The following is a 20,050-nucleotide window of genomic DNA, read 5'->3' as shown; positions in this document are numbered from 1 at the left end:
AGTACTATTATCTATTTTTTTGCTGTGAAAAAAAAACCCCAGGAATGCCCTTTAGATTTTATCTATCTAAATATTTTAAAGATGTTTTTTTCTATGAAATTGAAAGTTATTGGGCTTGCTACCTCATTTTTCCGACTTAACCTAACCATGTCCCTTTGACACTTGCCACATGTGCCTGACCACGATTTGCCAACCCCTGACCTATCCTAACATTTTCTATTTACAATTACAGGTTGATCAGTTCGAGTCAGAGATCGAGTCGCTGCTGGTCGGCAAAAAGAAGCGGCTGGACAAAGAGAAGCAGGATCGCATGGAGGAGCTCAAACAGAAGCTAGAGAAGCACCGCTTCCACATCAAGAAGCTCGAAACCCTGCTGCGCATGCTAGACAACATGTCCGTTGAAGTTGAACAGGTAATAACAACTAAATATTCATGATTATCATCCCTATTATAATAGCGCTTGCATCCTTAAGGAGCCTAGGTTCCGCTTCCGGATCCGAAAAATTGACGTAGCGAATACGAACATGGTTAAGTTGGAGGTTGTAGAGGACAATCTGTGCCTTTTGGAATTAGTCCGATCTCCTCATATCTGTTAGTTTAGTTCACTGTTTGGTTTCCCCAAGCCAGAATTCCGATACCATATTCTTTTTTGGTCAATATACAGACTGTTGCGCTGTGCTATTTGGTAAGTTTTTTTTTTTAAATAATAAACTGATCGGCGATTGGCCCTAGTCACACCTCATGGAAAGTGAAGACAGCCTAAAATAGAGCTCACTGGTCAGGCCCCTAGCACGAATAAAAAAGTTAGATAAACATATTCACTAAACTTGAGAGTTTTGAGACTCTTGACAGTCTATGTTGTCTCTAAAATAGTTGGACTTAGGTCGGGTTGCACCAAACCGTCTGTCACCGCTCTAGCATTCGCAAAATTTTATTGTATGGGAAGTTTCATAGTTTTCTGCTGCTTGACGCTGATCAGTCTGTTAATTGTGGTTGGTGCAACTGGTCCTTAGCAACCTAACATTTTTTTTTTTTTAACATATACGTGACTAAACCAGTTTCGCTTTCAATTCCAGATAAAAAGAATCAAAGACGACGTAGAATACTACATAGACTCATACTTAGAACCCGGCTTCGAAGAGAACGAGTACATATATGACGACATCAACGGTTTGGACGAAATAGAACTCAGCGGCGTCGGGCTACCATCCTCCGCGACTACAGACTCTAATAGCAACGAGTCAAACGGCTCGCCCACTAGCATTATATCAGGTACTTTACATAGTACATATACATAGAACCTGGCTTCGAAGAGAACGAATACATATATGACGACATCAACGGTTTGCGATATAACATTTAATCCATACTTCCATGCTAATATTATAAATGCGAAAGTGTGTCTGTCTGTCTGTTACCTCTTCACGTTTAAACCGCTGAACGCTGAACCGATTTAGATGAAACTTGATATGGGGATAGTTTGAGCTGTGGGGAAGGATATAGAATAATTTTTATCCCCGAAATCATACCTTAAGGGTGTAAATAATGGGTTGGAAATTTATAGAGTGGACCAATTTGGGGATGAAAAAAAATTGGTGGATTTAAAAACAGATTTGTTTAAAAATTAAGGTACCCAAATTACTAATTCCACGCAGACGAAGTCGCAGGCAAAAGCTAGTAGGGTATAAATTCGCGATAGACCTGTTTATAAATGTGATTTAATATCAACGGTTTGGACGAAATAGAACTCACCGGCGTCGGGCTACCAACCTCCGTGACTACAGACTAATTAATAGTAACGAGTAGAGGTTAGTTTTAGTAGCGCCATATAGTAATTTATCAAAAGTTAAGAATCTTTTTTTTTTTCACTCACTACACCCAACTTCACGTTTTCTGTTTTGCCCTATGGTTGACTGGTAGAGAATGCCTATAGTGGCATTAAGTCCGCCTGTTGTACTCGTTTTATTTGCAATAATTTAATAATAAATTACCATTGAGTATACGTTTTATGTGTAAAAATTAGAAATAGTTTTTACATACTTCTGTGGAAAACTTTGGATGCATTCAAAATTAGTAAACAAGTACGTAATAGTTTGGGTCGTTGAGCCATTGGAATAAGTATACGTAATCCTAACACGACGTCATAGCATGTTTCGCCAATTTTTACCCTATTATAATGCGGCGAAGGATCAAAATCGGTGAATTCGACTCTAATAATTAGTCAAACGTGCATTTTGGCACGGCTTCCCTGCTGATCGGAAACTGTCAACGCCACTGTATATTGAGTCTCACAACAAAGTTGCCAAAATATCTTTCAGGTGTTACTAACTGTATTATTTTGGTGGCAATTTTGCAAAAATAAAGCGATAAACTAAAAGTAATCTCAACTCGTAACTGGTGAATTTCCAATATGACTTGGAACTCCGGTGGCCGTTTAAGAAGTGTAACGCTCTTACGGTATGTCGCTAGGGTCCCCTAGATCCATATAGATGAGGTCTTGGTTGCTCAGCTGCCAAGCTGCTGGAGTATCGATCCAGAGTCCGTGTGTTCAAGTCTCACCCAAGGCAGTAATTTTTTCCACTTTAAATTCTAAGCTTAATAGCATTGTTCGCAGACATTTCTGCTTGCTCAGTTTAATTTAAAAATTTCTTCTCACTATATCAGCTGTGTGTGGTATATCACGTTGCTCTGGCTTGCTCGGTTCAGTGCTCTGAGTAATCAAGGTGCTATCTTGCGAGCAACAGAGTCCTCTCTATAGCGACAACATATTTTGTGACCATTAACTGTCATACATCAGTTCGGTTAGACAACGAGAATTCTTTACGTAGTACTATTACCTATTCTGTGGTGCTACTGGTGCTGCTATTATGCATTAAGATTGACAGTTATGCCTTACTACCCGTTCGCTTTGAGTTGCCCGTTACCTCCCGGCCTGCTTCTCCGCATCACTCTGTCTGACACCTTATCCACTTACTGTAGCTTTACAACTATTGATCTTACATTAATACTGCTATTAAATGAAGTGAGCATTAAAACAAAGTACAACATTATTTTTTGTCGAAATAATAGGGTATTTGACTGTGTTTAAAATAAATTATTTTACACCGTGCTTGAAATAAAACACCAGAAGATTAATAGAGAAACGTGGAGTTATTTTTAGACACAATTTCTATTTTAAAACCCGTATAAAACTATAAAGAGTAGGTAATTTGATTTTGACGTCACATGCTAGTGTTTCATATATATTTCATAGTAGCAAAATTGTTTTGACAGTTCGAAAAAAGAAACTGATTTGACAGGGTACCCGTGACTTTATCATGTAACGGTCCCCGACGGCCAACTTGAAACGAACGGGTAGTATGTCATGAATCTTTAATTATGATCAGTATGCTAAATATTCTAACTCTTACACCTACTTACGTAATATTTCTTTCAGCACTCGCATTGATTTGTTATTTCTCATTTCAGGAACAAGTCCCATTCCGTCTCCCACGTTCGAAGTCCACAACCACTCCACAGATTCCATAGACATTGAGAAGAAAAAGAAAGAAGAGGTCATAGCGAAAGTGAGTACCATAAACATAGACAACACGATCATATTCATTCATCGTCTAACATTATTATACTGTATATTTAATATAATGTGGAGTATTGATTTTCCAAATTGATTTTGTTGTTGGTTTTGGGTTCAAAGCTGATTATTTTTAACAATACTCGAATACATAAAGGTATAAAAGTATGTTATACTGGGAATTATCTGGTAATAGTAGATCTGGATTATATTTAAAATTCTCTTGCTTTCTAGTTACTTACAAAATAAGTATCTAGATTTGAGTTTTGAATAGATCATGCCATCGTAATTACGAAAGTACAGCTTGCTCTCGCCATGAAACATTCGTCTTGAATTCGTTCTGTATTCTATCGCTTACCACATTAAATTTAAGCTCGTGATAAGGCTACTGGGACCTCTACAAGAACCGATCAAGACGCATTGTCGAAAAAGATATTCCAAAATAATTATGCAGTCGAAACGCTGCATATTTTTCACGGTCAGCTCGTGTGCGGATATATAAAACATATGAGCTTAACAGAAAGAGTTTCGTATTTTGACCCGCCTGTTTATATCTATATCACACTCGTATAATTATATCACAAGCTTTTTATTAACTTGCAATGTATGTACCTATGTATGATTGTACGGGTCAAATCTTGCAAGTTAAATTTGACCCACTTCCCGACTTCCAATGAAGCTGAAAATTTGCATACGCATGTAAATCGGGTGTCAATGCAATATTATGGTACCATCGAGCTGATCTGATGATGGAGACAGGAGGTGGCCATACTCTGGTGGTGGAACTCTGTGATAAAACAACGAAACCTAATTGTGTTTGGAGTTTTCAGAATTGTCTTGATGATTATTTAGTTGCCTGTGAAAAGAAAAGTACAGTCAGCGATAAAAGCTTGTAACAAAAATGAAATTTTTGCCAGGAACTTATTGCTATTGCGATCGCAGTGTCTTTGACCGCCATCACATGGGCGGGACAGCATATAATGATGCGCAATGTTAATTATACAGGATTTTGACTCTTGGAGACCCTATACATCTCTAAGGATAATTTGATAAATTATATACCTAATCGTATAGTTCTGATACTTAGAGACATTTACACCTCTAAATATATTTTTTATCTAGGTATCTGTGTTTCTTTTAATATTATTATTAAAGTATTTTTTTACGTAATTTGACATTAAGAGACCTTATACATCTCTAAGTAATTATTACGTTAGTTTGAATTGGTAGTTGCAGTTAGTTGTTTATATTTATAATTGTTGATGTAGGTATTATAATATTTTTGCTTGTATGTAAATTCAATGTTGACGTGTCAAAGTGCCCTTGTGGCCCTATTTGCTGAAAAAATGTTGAAGTTTGCATGCGACAGAGATAGGAACAGGCGGGTATAAAATTCCTCGGGCCAAGTCCTTTGTTTACCAACATGGGGTAGCTGCGAACCCAAAACCAGGCGGCGTGTGTGTGTGTGCTATATTGTGGTGTATATTTGCAGCCGGTAAAGCCCCTGCCGCTGCGGGCGGCGAGCAGCGCGGTCAGTAATAGCACGTCTCTCGTTAGTTCCTTGCTCAATAACTCCGCCGCCTCCACCAATAGGTCAGTCCACTGACTTTCTTCTTACTGCTGTGTGCTACGTGCTAGAACAAAATTCACGTCACTAAAGCTCTGGTTTCCTAGGAAAGCGGCGCCGTCATCTAGCGGCCGTAATATTACGGACGCAAAAAGACGGCCGTCTTTACGGTGACGACACGTGCAAAGTTCCACGGCCGTAATAACACACCGTCGGCCACCAATCATTAATTTAAATCTCGTGGTACCGAAGGTGCATTTGAAATTTCGTCGTCCTCGCTGCTTCAGTTGGAGTTGGAACTCATTTTGCACAGCGGTCCGGTCGAAAAAACCCACCTATAATATAATTATAGAAATGGCTTCATCTCTATCAAATAAAACATTCAAGAACCTTTCGACACCGTCAAGACGGCCGTCATGCAAATGGCGGCACCCCTTTTTGACATTATGGTACCGCCCTCTAGGAGACCGCGCCGTTTGGTTTACATAGACAACGTTCTAGTGACGTCATTCACCGCTGTATTACGGCCGCTATGTGACGTCACCACTTTCCTAGGAAACCAGAGCTTTACCTTTTCGACGCCATGTCAATCACAAAAGCTGTCAGTCAGACGCCACGTCCTACGGAAGTTGAACCCTATGCATATGCACGTAGGTCTATGTTGCTGTGTGGTCAGTGACGTATTAATCCGTCGACGTTGGACCTACGGTGCGGATATATCCGTCATAGCGTCAAAAAGGTTAAAGCTTACACTTGTGTTAGATTGGCCAACGCTGGCCCAATGTGTACAGCAAGCTTAATAAGCCTCTGGTGTCTATGGGCGACGGTAATAAAAAACTTTTGAAATGGTTAGAGATATTTTGCATTTCAATTATTGATTTATTTTGAATCAAGGCCTGTTTGCACGTTGATGAGTGTTTAGTGCGAGTTCACACATTACTTACATTAGCTACTTGCGTTTAATACACACTAAACACTATTCAATGTGTAAATAAGCCCTAAGAAGTCATTGAAGTAAATTTTGTTATTGCACATAAATACGGCATTTTTGTAGAATTTATTAGACCGAAAACAACTCTTATACAAGTATAATGTAAGATAAGGTACCTACTAAGAATTGTTATCGGCTAATATGGTAGAAATAGAACACATTATAAAGAATAAGAATAGTTTTCAGATTATGAAAATATGCTGCACATATTTAATCGTATTAAAATACATCGGGTTATTCCCGCTAGTTACCACCAAGTTGTTACCAGTGGTAACTGCTGGGATTTTTTTTTTCCACCTTTTACCACTGGTAACTACCGGAAACCCAGTACCTAGTTACTACCAAACCGAGTTGATTGGTAACTACTGGGAATTATATTTCCCAGTAGTTACCACTGGTAAAAGCCACCATTGTCGTCAAACTCTATGTATAGTCTGCATTGTGTGCCATTGAGTCTGAGCGCGTGCTACGGCGTGTGCCATTGTCAGACGTAATGGCCCCTCACATAAAGGAACAATGGCTCTTGTTTAACAGATTACCGTCTTAGGCGTAAAAATCATTTGAGAAGATGCAGACTATACCATCAGCCGAAAAAGTGCAGCGCGACTTTATCAATGAATTCCTTCATAATTTCTCCATGCAATCTCATGTAATGCAATCAATCAGCTCACTGTACACTCGCCATCAGATATATCGGAGCGGCCGAGGTGTTCACAATATCTGAACACGCACTCTTAGGCTTAGAACACACTGCGGTCTTTTCAAAAGCGGTTCCGCAACCGCAAAAAATGTAACGTATGGCATGCTTTATAAGCGCACGCACTTAAAAGACTGAAACCGCAAGAAAAAAACCGCAGTGCGTTCTAAACCTAACGCCTTGACAACAGAGGCGTGTTCAGATGTTTGTGAGCACCTCGGCCGCTCCGATATATCTGATGGCGACTGTACAATGTCACATTCTATAGCAGGGGTTTGCAAACTTTTGGAAAGAAGAGCTAACCAATTTAGAAAACACCAATTTTATGATTCTAATGCATTTTTTGGTGCCTTGAAAAGCCCCGGATTTTCTATGTGAGGCTCCGGTTTGCCGACCCTTGTTCTGTAGTAATTTTGGTGTATTTTATTTGGTGGGTCCGAGTGTGCACGCTCAACGATAACGCGTACCATCATACACCGGTTAAGAAAAATTTATTACAATCAGCTTTGAGCGTGCGTTCTTTGACCTTCGGATAAAAGTAGCCCCGTGGCAGAAACGTTACACTGGGACAGTACCATCGCCCACGCTGTTAACTGACTACGAACCCTATTACAAAAGGCATAAGGTCCACTGATGGACATTTACGAGTGTTGCTTGTACACAGCGTACGGCACGAAACGGCTACGGCCTTACACAGTGTGTGTTCTTGTACTGAAGTGTTATTTCTTCGCAGCATAAACAACACGGGCGTGTCGGGCGCCTCCACGCCCAACAAGCAGCCGCCGCCGCCCAGCCCGCCGCATTCGCATCCGCACCCTGCGCATCCGCATCCGCATCCGCACCCCGCGCATCCGCACCGGCAGCCTAACAACACTGGTGAGTACATGCTACTTCTCTCAATATGGATTAACCCTTCGTAGGCCATCGACATCGATTGATGTCGGGCGTTAAAGTGCATTGGAACCCAGCGACATCACATTTCAGTCGTTCTACGCCCGAATTGGTATTTTAGCCTAAAGCACTCGAAATTAAAAGATTAAGGGACGGCTTCAATATCAGTATCGAAGTTCTTCATGTTAAATTTTCGTGCATAAATGTCGTTTTACTTTTTATAATATACCTGTGCATTTGAATCAGCAGATGTGTCTGTCGTGGCCAGATCTTAGAAATGATCGGTTAACCACATTATGAAATGGTCAAACCCAACTTGAAATCATATCACAAAATCAATTCTTAAATGATCAAATTTTACGATCCGGCTACGACATATCTATGTGGGTGCGGTGTCTAAATAAATGTTGATACGCACTGAATCTCTAAATGTCCTTCATAGAAAGTGGAAAATTGTAATAGACCGTACCTACTGAAAATGTGAAGAACAAAATATACATTATTGTTTAGGACTATATATGATCTATATATGATCTATATTATGATTAAATTGATAAAAAAACATATAATTTTACCATCCATGAAAATTTCATGGATCTTTTAATGATCAATCAGTTAAAATAATACATCACAAAATTAAAGTGCCCCCAATATTCTATAAATCTATACCTATTATAATTTTTCGCTTTATGCATTTACTTATCAATCGTACCTATCTAATAAATAAGGCTTATAAACTAACATTTTAATACTCTATTTACAATATTGCAATCGGAGATAAAATTCAAATGGCGCCTAATGTTTTATTATAACTTTCCGCTTTCTACTCTCCACATGCTAATCGATCGTATAAGGCTTTCGAACTAATGTTACTAAAGTGATATAAAACTAGCATATGTATGTATGTATGTCAGCCTTGGCGCTGGCGGAGTACTTGCCCGCGGAGGCTCCCTCGCCTGCGCCCGCGCATGCGCCTGCGCCTGCGCATGCGCCGGCGCCCGCCCCGGCGCCCGCGCCTGCGCCCGCGCCCGCGCCCGAGCCGCGCGTCTACAGCGCCAGTGAGTGCCACCACTGTGCTACATTATCCGACAGGGCGATGCAAGATATCTTGCAATGCAACCATGCAAAATCACATTTGATAAATGTATCTCCAATACGTATTTTGAATTTCGTGCGTTTTCCTCCTGACAAAGCTATGACTTGGTGGCACAGCTCGAGCCGACCACACGTAGGTGCAACTTTACATTTACTTTGCGGACGGCGCTATTGAATTGCTATTTCAAGCCATTTTTAATTTACATGACGTAAACGTTTACGCAAGTGCGATCGCGTTGACGCGTTCTGATAATGCTACTCGTAAAGTAGTATTACCTAGTCGGCTCATAAGTTCTGTCACTGGCCTTTAAAATTTAAATTTGGAACTCCTAAACCAAAAACCGTTCTGCATTTGAATTTCGAATCTTTATTAAATATTTGAGTAGTATAATTTTGCAATTTTCTGTTTTCTTCAACATGGAGTGGACGCTTAAAGATAGCCGTACCGCAATAATTGCACTATATCGTTGTCGTCACTCGCCGACTAAAATTTTTAAGCTACTTGAAAATTTAAAATTCTCTCTAAGATTTGTGTATCGTACCATAGAAAGATACAGTGAGGTCTCTAGTTTAAATGACAAGAAAAGAAGCGGTCGTCCGCGTACAGCTAGGACTCCAGCGGTTGTACAAGCAATTAGGGCACGCATTGCCAGAAATCCCGCTAGGAAACAAAAAGTTATGGCCCTCCAGATGGGTTTGAGCAAAAACACGGTGAAAAGAGTGCTTAATCAAGACCTGAGACTTCGTGCTTATAAACGAAAAACTGGCCATCTTCTCAATGGTCGGCTTAAAGCTTTAAGGCTTAAAAGATCTAAAGCTTTATTGAAGAAGTACGCTAAAAATAAGCACCGTTGTATACTGTTTTCGGACGAGAAAATTTTTGACATAGAAGAAAACTGTAATAAACAAAATGATAGAGTGTACGCTCGCAATAGTAAAGAAGCGTCTAATAGCATTCCCCGTATTCAAAGAGGTCATCACCCTTCATCTGTGATGGTTTGGCTGGGAGTTTCTTATGCGGGCGTCACTAGTATGCATTTTTGTGAGAAAGGAGTAAAAACTAGTGCCAAAGTGTACCAAGACACGGTGTTGACTAATATTGTGAAACCACTATCCCATACGATGTTTCTAAACCAGCATTGGGTTTTCCAGCAGGACTCTGCTCCAGCCCATAAGGCAAAGTCTACACAAGCCTGGCTCGCCTCCAATAAAATCGACTTTATACGGCATGAAGATTGGCCCTCCTCTAGCCCAGATCTTAATCCTTTAGACTATAAAATATGGCAGTATTTAGAGGAAAAGGTGTGCTCAAAACCTCATGCAAATCTAGACTCGCTGAAAAAATCTCTTGCTACGGCAGTGGCCAATATCGACATGAAAGTGGTGCGTGAATCCATTGACGACTGGCCACGAAGACTTCAAGCCTGTGTAGATAATTATGGCGGTCATTTTGAATAAATGTTATACATTTAGATTCTCTAGTTTATAAGCTTTCAAACGCTGTACAAATTATACGGAATAAACTTAAACTTTTGATTTTATTTGATACTATGTATATGACAGAACTTATGAGCCGACTAGGTATATACGAAAGCGCCTATGTGTGGTTTGTGTGGTGACCGCGAATTGACTTAAAAGCTCAATTTCAGTGCTTTGCCCTGTCAGATATTGCAGACTACTAAATGAGAGCTAAAAAATATCTTATATTTACAATTTGAGATATTTTCTGCTATTACTCTTAAAACCTCGTAATATTCTGAGTCTGTATTGGTTGGTTCGTTAATAGAAAACGTTGATCGAAAATTGAATAATGTACCGTAAAATTAGGTATAACTTTAGTCCACAACTTACAACTATGGTCCTAATTCAAGTTCTAGTGAAATATATGTATAAGTATTACATTTACAATCGGGTCTATCGTGAATTTATAAAGGTAACAAAATAAATTCGCGATAGACCCGATTGTTAATGTGATTTAATATGTGTTCAAAACGCGAAAGTTTTAAATGTTATATGTATAAGTATTTTTTATTTCATTTCATAATTTACCAATGGTTATTGGCCCATAGATAAATACCTTAAAACTAGCATACATATTATTATAAAATATATCTTAAAACTAAAAACACACAATTATGGCTGTGATGCGGTTCGCAACCCCGCAGCGTCAGCGAGCCGGCCGCGGAACCGCCGGAACTCGACACTCTTCGGCCAAAACTCCTCCTTGTTGAAGGAATTAAGTTGATTATATAATATAGAAAGAGCATTACTGTATCTAAGCTCCAAAATAAATGTAACTAGTACAAATCGTAAAGGCTCGTTGAGAATCAACGTTAAAAGTCACGTGACTATTTCAATGCTTATTTAAATTTTGATTGGCGTTTTCTATCAATGATTTTCACTTTGTCTAAGCCCCCTGTGGCCTATCGCATAATAAAATACAAGCTAAAGTACAAGCTAATACAATTAGTGATTTTACATACAAAACCACAAATAGTTAGCTTGTATTTTATTGTGCAATACGGCCATGTTCATTCCCTCGATACGTTAATAAGATTAGAAATTGAAGCGATATTGCATCAAAATTAATCATAAATATTAGCCCTCATTTAGTAATTTAAAGACATATCCTCTACTCTCCCGCTTGAAAAGAGGACTTCATGTCTAGAAGCACAGATTTTTTGTTGGCTATGCGTAATTATTAGTTTCAAACAAGTAGTTGGGTCGGTTTTTTATGCACGATTCATGGTTTATTTATACTTTGATATTTTAGTTCAATATTTTCAGCAAAGCATGCGTAGACATACTTTTTAGTTTTATGTTGTATACACGTTTTCTTAGTCAAAAGTTGCTCGTCGTGTTCACGAAGAGATTTTACCGTGTTACATTTCATGTCTCACGGGAGTTTTGTAATTGAAATGCACGAAAACAGAGATTTAAATTAATCAATATGTAACAGAAAATTGTCCGAAAGATTAAAAAGATAAGATAAAAAGATAAAAGACATTTATTCGTGACGATCACAACACAAGTACGAACATGTACAGACAACAACAGCAAGAAAAGAAGAGATCATCAAGTGTTTAGCAAGATTAATTAGCATTCCACAATAAAGGTCCACTTTGTCAGCAACGAGACGCACATGGCAGCTACCTTAATAACTTACAGAAATCTGTATTATATAGTATAGTTGAATTTATAGATAAGTTATTAAACGTTATCATGTCAAATGTCGGCTTCTTAGCTTTAAAAAATAACTAGACCACCCGGCCACAAGTCGGCGGCGGCGGCTAGAGGTCAGCACGTTAGCCGCGTAAGCTGAAGACGCGGGTTCGATTCCCGCCTCGGCCATCGGTGGACTTGGTCATTTTTTCTTTAGTGTATGATATCTATTGCAGTTTATAATTTATATATAGTAGTGTGACTACTTAAAAAACACAAATCAAAATATTTCATAAAAATGATTTGATTTGTTCCCTAGATGGGTATATGTTTCTAGTTAAAGCAGTAGTTTTTATATGCCTTGACGTTTGAATAAGTAAAAAACGCGCACGTTGTATGCAGGTATCCGCAAACTAGTTATATCGAGAAGTTGTCATTCCCAAGGTTATAATAACAGCGGTATCGATTGCCCTATGTGCCTAGAGTTATTTACGGAGGAAGTATGACGTTACAGTACACGATACGGTTCTAACTTAACCGGATACGTTACAAGTACATTTTATTTTAGAATACAGATGTTGCGGAAAGTTTCTAAAGAGTCGGAAGTCCTCGATAATTAAAACAAAAAAATAGGAAACAAAGAAAACTTTCATTGTGAAATTCGATCGATTCCTTTACAAATATTTGAAAAAAATTACGATATTTTACAAAACTAAGGTTAGAACAACAAGTCCAAGATAAAAATCCAATTAGGTAGGTGTAGCGATTTATGAATAGTGTACGTGATTCATACTCACGCTATCAAACATCTATAGTTATCCAGCGAGCGTTATCAGCTTTGTTTACAAATAAGCAACGTTATCGCCGCTTGAATGGCAACTCCGCCACATTACACATTACAAATTACAATATTACACCGTCCGCCATTGGCCGCGCGCCAATCCTAGCGTTCTCCGAGCGATGTTGGCCACAAGCCAGCGCCACCGAGCGCAAACAGTCGCCATCCATCCTCCAACCGGCCAGCATCTAATTAGAAAAAAATAAAAAATAAAAGAAAAAATAAAAACATGTTTTCCCGCCTAAATACCGGATAGATTAATAATATGGACGACGGTAAATAAGTTTCGTGTGTGCATGAGTTTTTGACGGTGTTGCGCGGATATGTGGTATGTTTTCGATGTGTTGCGTATTTAGTTTTTTTCGGTGTGTGTTTTAATAGTTTCTACGCAAAGTTGCTCGTTATGTAATTGTGTTTGTGATTGTTTAGAAGCTATACGCGTAGCCGTGTAGTAATCAATAGTCGTGTAAATTATTTGTTCGCGAGTTATCCGCATTCACATGGAAGACAAAGGACATTATTGCTTTTATTTACGTACAACTGCCCATTATAGAAGTGCGTACAACTGCCCATTATAGAAGTGACGATGTTTTGTGACGACATATGGACTTGAGGAATAGCTAAAAACGGAACGGAATCAGGAACAAAGTTTTGTTTTTAATTTTTGAATTGGTAAATGTTAGCATTAGAAGTAGAATCATAGACAAAATATATTGAATATCATGAAGTTATTATGAATAATAATGATAGATTTTATTTAGTCTCTAGTGCTATGAAAACGAGAGCGATTGTGGTGACCTGGTGACACATAATCCTCCAAGTGCAAATGTTTTTTGATGTCCAATAAACATAAGTTTATGACACTATAACGTTAATTATATTAAACCCAATCTTAAATCACTCACTGCGCTCCAAATCTAGATGTAAACAAGTGCATTGACTTTTAGTAAACCGCCCAACGTAAGTAAATGTGCCATTTTCAACCAAAAGGGTACTTATTGTCGCTTGTCAGTAAGGCGCTATTTCCATATAGCTTCAATTAGAAATCAACCTTATCGACAAGCGACAATGTGGTACCTTTTGATTGAAAACGTCACAAATACACGACAATAAGTATAGCACACATTATGCCGTCAATCAAGTAATGAGTCACTTGTCTTAGCGACTGTATTAAATTCTTCAGTTTATCGATAGATATCTAATTATAACGAAGTAGGACGTTGCGATATCGATGCCTGCTTGTCATACTTTTTTCCGTTACGTTTAAGTCTAAACTTTAAATGTTTTTCATAAGGGTGCAATTTCAATAGCAAGTTTATAAACATGTCAGACCGCTATGTTGTGTGGGTTGCCATGGCAACCTACTTGTAAACAACACGTGCTTTATGAAAGATGCATGTGAGGTTAGAAGTCGTAAAACTGAATTGCTAGTTAAATTGTACTGTGTATTATAAACTGAAATAGATAACTACTGAAAAAACACAAATCACAAAATATTTCATAAAATAATTTTATTGGTTCTGTGTACTGTTAGCCTTATTTCAATAATATAAGGTCTACTTTTAGACATTGCGATTTGCCTTTGGGAAATAAACAATTGACTGCGATTTCTCCTAAATAAATAATACATACAACAGGCATAGAGTAACTTATACTAGAGCGGTACTGTCACAGTAAATTTTGTAACCCCAGTAAATTCACTGCCATCTGTCGACACACTTTCAAACTAAAAATGAAGATTTATTAAAATAAGATAAAATGTATATAGATAAATGATTTTTTTTATTTGCATTAATTATTTTTATGATTTTGACCCATGTTCTTTTACTGATATGCGTTAAAATTGTTAAATAACAAAGGAAACCGTCAACGCCATCTATACGACAGTAGGCCAAAACTAGTAGCGCCCTCTGAACGAGAATCAAATTTTCTTGATTTTCGAGGCACGTTTTTTCCTTAGACTGTATCCATCTATTACGGAGTTATATCTATCTTTGCATACAGGTATTATCAGGTACTTTAATTAAGAACACAGAAGTTTTAATGTAAAGACGCGGTTTATTCCCACGTACACTTTATTGATAATAAGAACCCGTCTTGACCGAACTTGAACTGTACGTAGGTTTTTAATAGTTGAATACATTTTACTTTTTAGGAATGCATGCATATTCATAGTGTTTTTAAAAAACGTTTTAGTAGATGTTAAGTAATTTATGATGCAATCACCCATTTTTTGTTGCATACTTAAGTGAATAGACCTACTAATATAAGCATTAGTCAATAGGTTTTTGTGTGGTTGAAATTACCTGAGATTAACTTAGACTTTTTAACATATCTGTACGATCTTTTCTTTGATTTTGTCACTCTTGTACTCAATAAATATTTGTTCAGCGGTAAAGAATGTTGTGATGCTTGCTTAAGTTTGTTGATTTCACATAATTTCAACTAGGTATATGGAAGAAGAGGTCAGAAGACCAAGGGTTACATTTTTGAAGTAAAACTTCTTTAGGCGCAGCTATAGAGGGTAACTCAGATTTTTTTTCTGACGGAAGTAACGCTCAGTAGTGACACACGCACAATAGGACACACTTCAAAGTGCCAACATAGCGATAAACGTCATCGTTCTAAGAAGTTTTACTTCAATCGCGCGTAAATATTACACGCACACACTTTTTTTTCTGTATTTTGATGAGCAAATGGGCCATACATCTTCTTTGCTCTCTACCTGCATTTCTTTATTAGTAAGAATGGAAATGTGATACTCCTTAAAGCTGTGTTCAAAATTAAACTATAGATAGATTTCGGATAATGTTCGTAAGTTCCACCATATCTACTTGTATGAGTTAATTTTTATTAAAATCCTGCTTTGTATGGTTTTAAGGGTCTCCGGCAAGCTCGGTTTTCCATACAAACGTAGTTCCGCTCTCATTTTTAAACGACTAGCTAGATTGTTCTGAAACTTTGTACTTACAATAGGATAAGGTATATATCTATGTCTGTAATTGTTTATGTAGCTTCAGATACCATAGTAAAAAAAATACAGCGAATTTAAGTTTTTCATACAAAACTTGTTTTTGCTCTATTTCGTTTGTTTCATAAACTGGAGCTATATAAACTAATTTGAGACCTAGATATACCTCATGTCATTGTATGTGCAAAGTTTCATTACAATCCAACACGCAGTTTTAACATGAGAGCGGAACTACGTTTGTATGGGAAGGTGCGATTCGGCCGAGCTTCCGGGCACTCTTAAGAGGCCGGTGTCGATTTTAGTCGCAAAAATGTAAAATTGATAGATTTAGTCGGTGAAATTGTACACCATTTGTTACCTACTTGAAATAACAAGTACTGGTTTCTATTAGCACGTCTTCTTATCTTACCTTTTATCAGATCAATTTTTTTAAATCAGACTCACTAAATTAGTAATGTTTGTTTTTCTGATGGACGTTTAGGTAAACGCGCGTAAAGCACTGATTTTGTCGCTCTTATTTGTAAATTTCGTAAAGTTTGGACGGCTAAACATGGTAATTTTGTATTACACATATCCTGTACTTGACGTTTATCAGACTACATTTTTATTATTATGACTTTGAAGTAGTGTAAATGAAACTTAGAAAAAAATCAATTTTCTCCAGAAATTACTTCAAAACAAATGATAATTTCTCTGAAAATAGACTTAATTTCAACTTAATTTTGATACTTAAACAATCTACAACATTTGCTGAAACTATTCTAATACATCAATTTATATAATTTACCACCATACATTTTTGATGAATTTTTAAAAACTGCCCCTTCTTTTCATATTTTACCGGTGACGCACGCTCGCGACCTCATTATTAAAAGGCAAGATGAGAAGACGTGCTAATAGAAACCAATACTTGTTATTTAGACATTACGTAACAAAACGTGTATAATTTCAACGACTAAATCTGTCAATTTTAAATTTTTGCTCCAAAATCGACTACGGCCTCTTAATTAAAAAATGAAAGAAGATTCTGGAATTTTAAACGCAAAATTATTTTTGAGCTTTAATGGCTATAATCAAATTTAGTACGACACTGGTGTACTAAAATCAATCAGTCGAGCGTGCTGGATATGGTTTTCCAGCACCTATGTGTAATCGGTTCCGCAGTTATATCGAACGCGTGTATGACAAATCGCATTCGTATAAACATCACGAAATAATCTACATCGATTCGTCATACACATGTTTTATAAAATTAGATCGTACAAATAAACCGTTACTAGGTAAAGAGTTCACGGCATGCTCGGCCGAATTGCACCTTTTCATACAAACGTAGTTCCGCTCTCATTTTAAAACTTCGTGTTGGATTGTAATGAAACTTTGCACATACAATGACATGAGGTATATCTAGCACTTAAATTAGTTTATATAGCTCCAGTTACAAACGAAATAGAGCAAGAACAAGTTTTGTATGAAAAACTTAAATTAGCAGTATTTTTTTAACTATGGTGTCTGAAGCTACATAAAATAATTACAGACATAGATATACCTTATCCTATTGTAAGTACAAAGTTTCAGAGCAATCTAGCTAGTCGTTTTAGAATGAGAGCGAAACTACGTTTGTATGGAGAACCGAGCTTGCCGGGGACCCTTAAATCGTTTTCGCGTGTCAGGCATCAACTGCGACCTTACACGAGTACACGGCTAAAGTTTCTGTTTCTCGCGCGCGACATATACTACTCGCCTCTTTCTATTTAACACAGTAAGCCCACGAAGTGGCAGGAACCGTCGGACAATTTACGTCAATTAAATTTGGAATTTGTTAAATTAAAATAAAATCGAAATACCTTCAACTCAAAAATGACGTAAGTGGCATACGTATAAAGGATTATAACGACGGGTGGGTAGTCTATCTCGCGCGCTTGGTTATGTCGCGGTGCAATCTTGTTTAGAACGCTTGAAGAAAAGACCAGTAGTAATTGGTACCGTAAAGCCAAAACTGTGGTCCAAAATCTCAACTATGGTACAGAACCAACTCGAATAACCTTGGTTTAGGGGTGACTATTATTTGAATTTCTTAGTTCTGAAGCAACATAGTTTCATAAATAACAATAATAAATCTTTATTTACTTGAAACCTAATACATTATGTAAGCCTTAGACTAAATGGCGGAAAAGACCCAGAAAATACTAAAAATAACATTGGTATTGGTACTTAATTGAGTGTTGAAATTGTAAACCATAGCAGGCGGGACTCACTCCGCGATTTCGTCGCGCCGCTACAAGTACATGCGGCCGCCCCCAATTCTGGGGTCTAGCCATAGTGCAATCACTATGCAATCAATTGCTATGGTGGGCAATCCGCGCACCGGTACGCAACGGACGCCTGTTCGCGCTTGCGCCACCTAGCGGTCATATTAGTCGTAATAGACGCGTTTTGTTAGAGAGTGAATCTTCTATACCTAGTACTATTATTTATTCTGTGACCATAGTTGTAGTATTGGAATATAGTTGGGTGGTTTTACGGTATGAAGTGTTTAGATTAGTATATTTGATGTGACGTGTGTGCGTGTGTTGCAGAAATAGTGGAGAACGGCCCCCTCCCCGCCGCGCCGCACCCCGCGCACCCCGCGCAGCCCGCGCCCGCGCCGCCGCCGCCGGTCAGTACACTCACTCACTACACTACACTACCTTCTCTTACACACACATTGCCACCATATAAAAGGAGTCTGAAAAAAAAAACCGGTCAAGTGCGAGTCGGACTCCCGTACCATTACGCAAAAATGGCAAAAAATCACGTTTGTTGTATGGGAGCCCCACTTAAATATTTATTTTATTCTGTTTTTAGTATTTGTTGTTATAGCGGCAACAGAAATACATCATCTGTGAAAATTTCATCTGTCTAGCTATCACGGTTCATGAGATACAGCCTGGTAACAGACAGACAGACGGACGGACGGACAGCGGAGTCTTAGTAATAGGGTCCCGTTTTCCCTTTGGGTACGGAACCCTAAAAAAACATACATCCCAACTGAGAACCTCCTCCTTTTGAAATCTTGAAGTCGGTTAAAAAGCTCTTCCCAAAATACTCTTCAGGAACCAAAAACCATTCTTTACTTGTTTTTCTTTCAAGAAAGTGGAATGGAAATTGTTGTTCTTGGTTTTAATACTTGTAAATCTTGTAATCATATATCCTGCGTACGTGAATTTTGAGTCACTGTCTGAGCCGCATTTTTCCAAGCAGTAGTTTTGTAGTTTGTAGAAAACTGTTACCACGCAATCAATGTAGCGGGATCTAAGAATGGGTGCTAAACCATTTCTAACTGTTAAATTATGCTTAGAATGCCATCAACCCTCATCAATCAGCATCGTCATCGATCGTCAGATATCGAACTAAAACCAAACTAATTCCAATATGGCTGGGTTCCCTGGTCTGGGTTGGAACGCCAAACGGCAGTCGATTTCGTTTCAAGTAGTGTTTGCGCCAATTCTTTGCATTACATTGTCAAACAAACCCCAGTTTTTCCAATTGAGCCGTGGAAAAATACCCAGGACAAAGCTAGAGATGAGACGATACAATTGAAACTCAGTATTTTTAACATTTTTATATTATTTTACAGACGTCAAAGAGTTCCATCGCACCAGCGCCCAGTGTTCCCACGGAACCCGCCGTGTCCCCTCTCACAGTCAACGGCCCCCTCCACCACCATCCACACACGCCGCAACACACAGTCAATAAGTAAGTTATTTACTGTCTCGGTAGTTATCTCTAAAGTCTCCTCATCTCATGAGGTTGATGACGTTTACCCGAACTACTAACACGTTACATAATCTCAACAATGACCGAGCGAGCGCGAAGCGTCTTAGGTACAAACAAATGTTTTCGAGTGTCTATTCGGCTGTCTGGCTGAAAGAGGCGAGGTGAACCTTTATAGGTCGCATTTCTGAACCGATTCTTGCGAAAATTTGTTTAACCTTTTCGAAGCCGTGTCAAACACAAAAGCCGTCATCCAGACGCCACATCACCGAAGTGTCAAAACTGAAATTGAACTTTATGCATATGCATGTAGGTCTATGTTGCTCTGTGGTCTATGGCCGATTAATTGGTCTTTGGCGTTGAACCTACGGTGCGTATATATTGGCCATTGGCGTCTAAAAGTTTAATAACTGTTTATATTTGACGACCGGTCTGGCCTAGTGGGTAGTGACCCTGCCTGTGAAGCCGATGGTCCTGGGTTCGAATCCCGGTAAGGGCATTTATTTGTGTGATG

General features: G+C 38.3%; 1 protein-coding gene across 5 annotated transcripts in view; it reads left to right on the top strand.

Annotated features, from left to right (window-relative positions):
* LOC134746295 (CCR4-NOT transcription complex subunit 3) overlaps positions 1-20,050 on the top strand; it is a 35,290-nt gene that overhangs the window by 8,664 nt on the left and 6,576 nt on the right. For 4 of the 5 annotated variants that reach the window (XM_063680665.1, XM_063680667.1, XM_063680666.1 and 1 more), the window contains 8 exons: positions 233-412; positions 1,077-1,272; positions 3,469-3,566; positions 5,064-5,164; positions 7,560-7,702; positions 8,632-8,775; positions 18,360-18,439; positions 19,400-19,518. In XM_063680665.1, coding sequence (XP_063536735.1) covers positions 233-412; positions 1,077-1,272; positions 3,469-3,566; positions 5,064-5,164; positions 7,560-7,702; positions 8,632-8,775; positions 18,360-18,439; positions 19,400-19,518 — 1,061 coding nt within the window. The remainder of the gene's footprint in view (positions 1-232; positions 413-1,076; positions 1,273-3,468; positions 3,567-5,063; positions 5,165-7,559; positions 7,703-8,631; positions 8,776-18,359; positions 18,440-19,399; positions 19,519-20,050) is intronic. The other variant, XM_063680668.1, reaches the window with a different exon arrangement.

This window comes from Cydia strobilella, chromosome 12 (assembly GCF_947568885.1).
Source record: "Cydia strobilella chromosome 12, ilCydStro3.1, whole genome shotgun sequence".
In the NCBI taxonomy this organism is placed as follows: domain Eukaryota; kingdom Metazoa; phylum Arthropoda; class Insecta; order Lepidoptera; family Tortricidae; genus Cydia; species Cydia strobilella.
The sequence above is the reverse complement of the archived record's forward strand: the minus strand, read 5'-3'. Positions and strand labels throughout refer to the sequence as shown.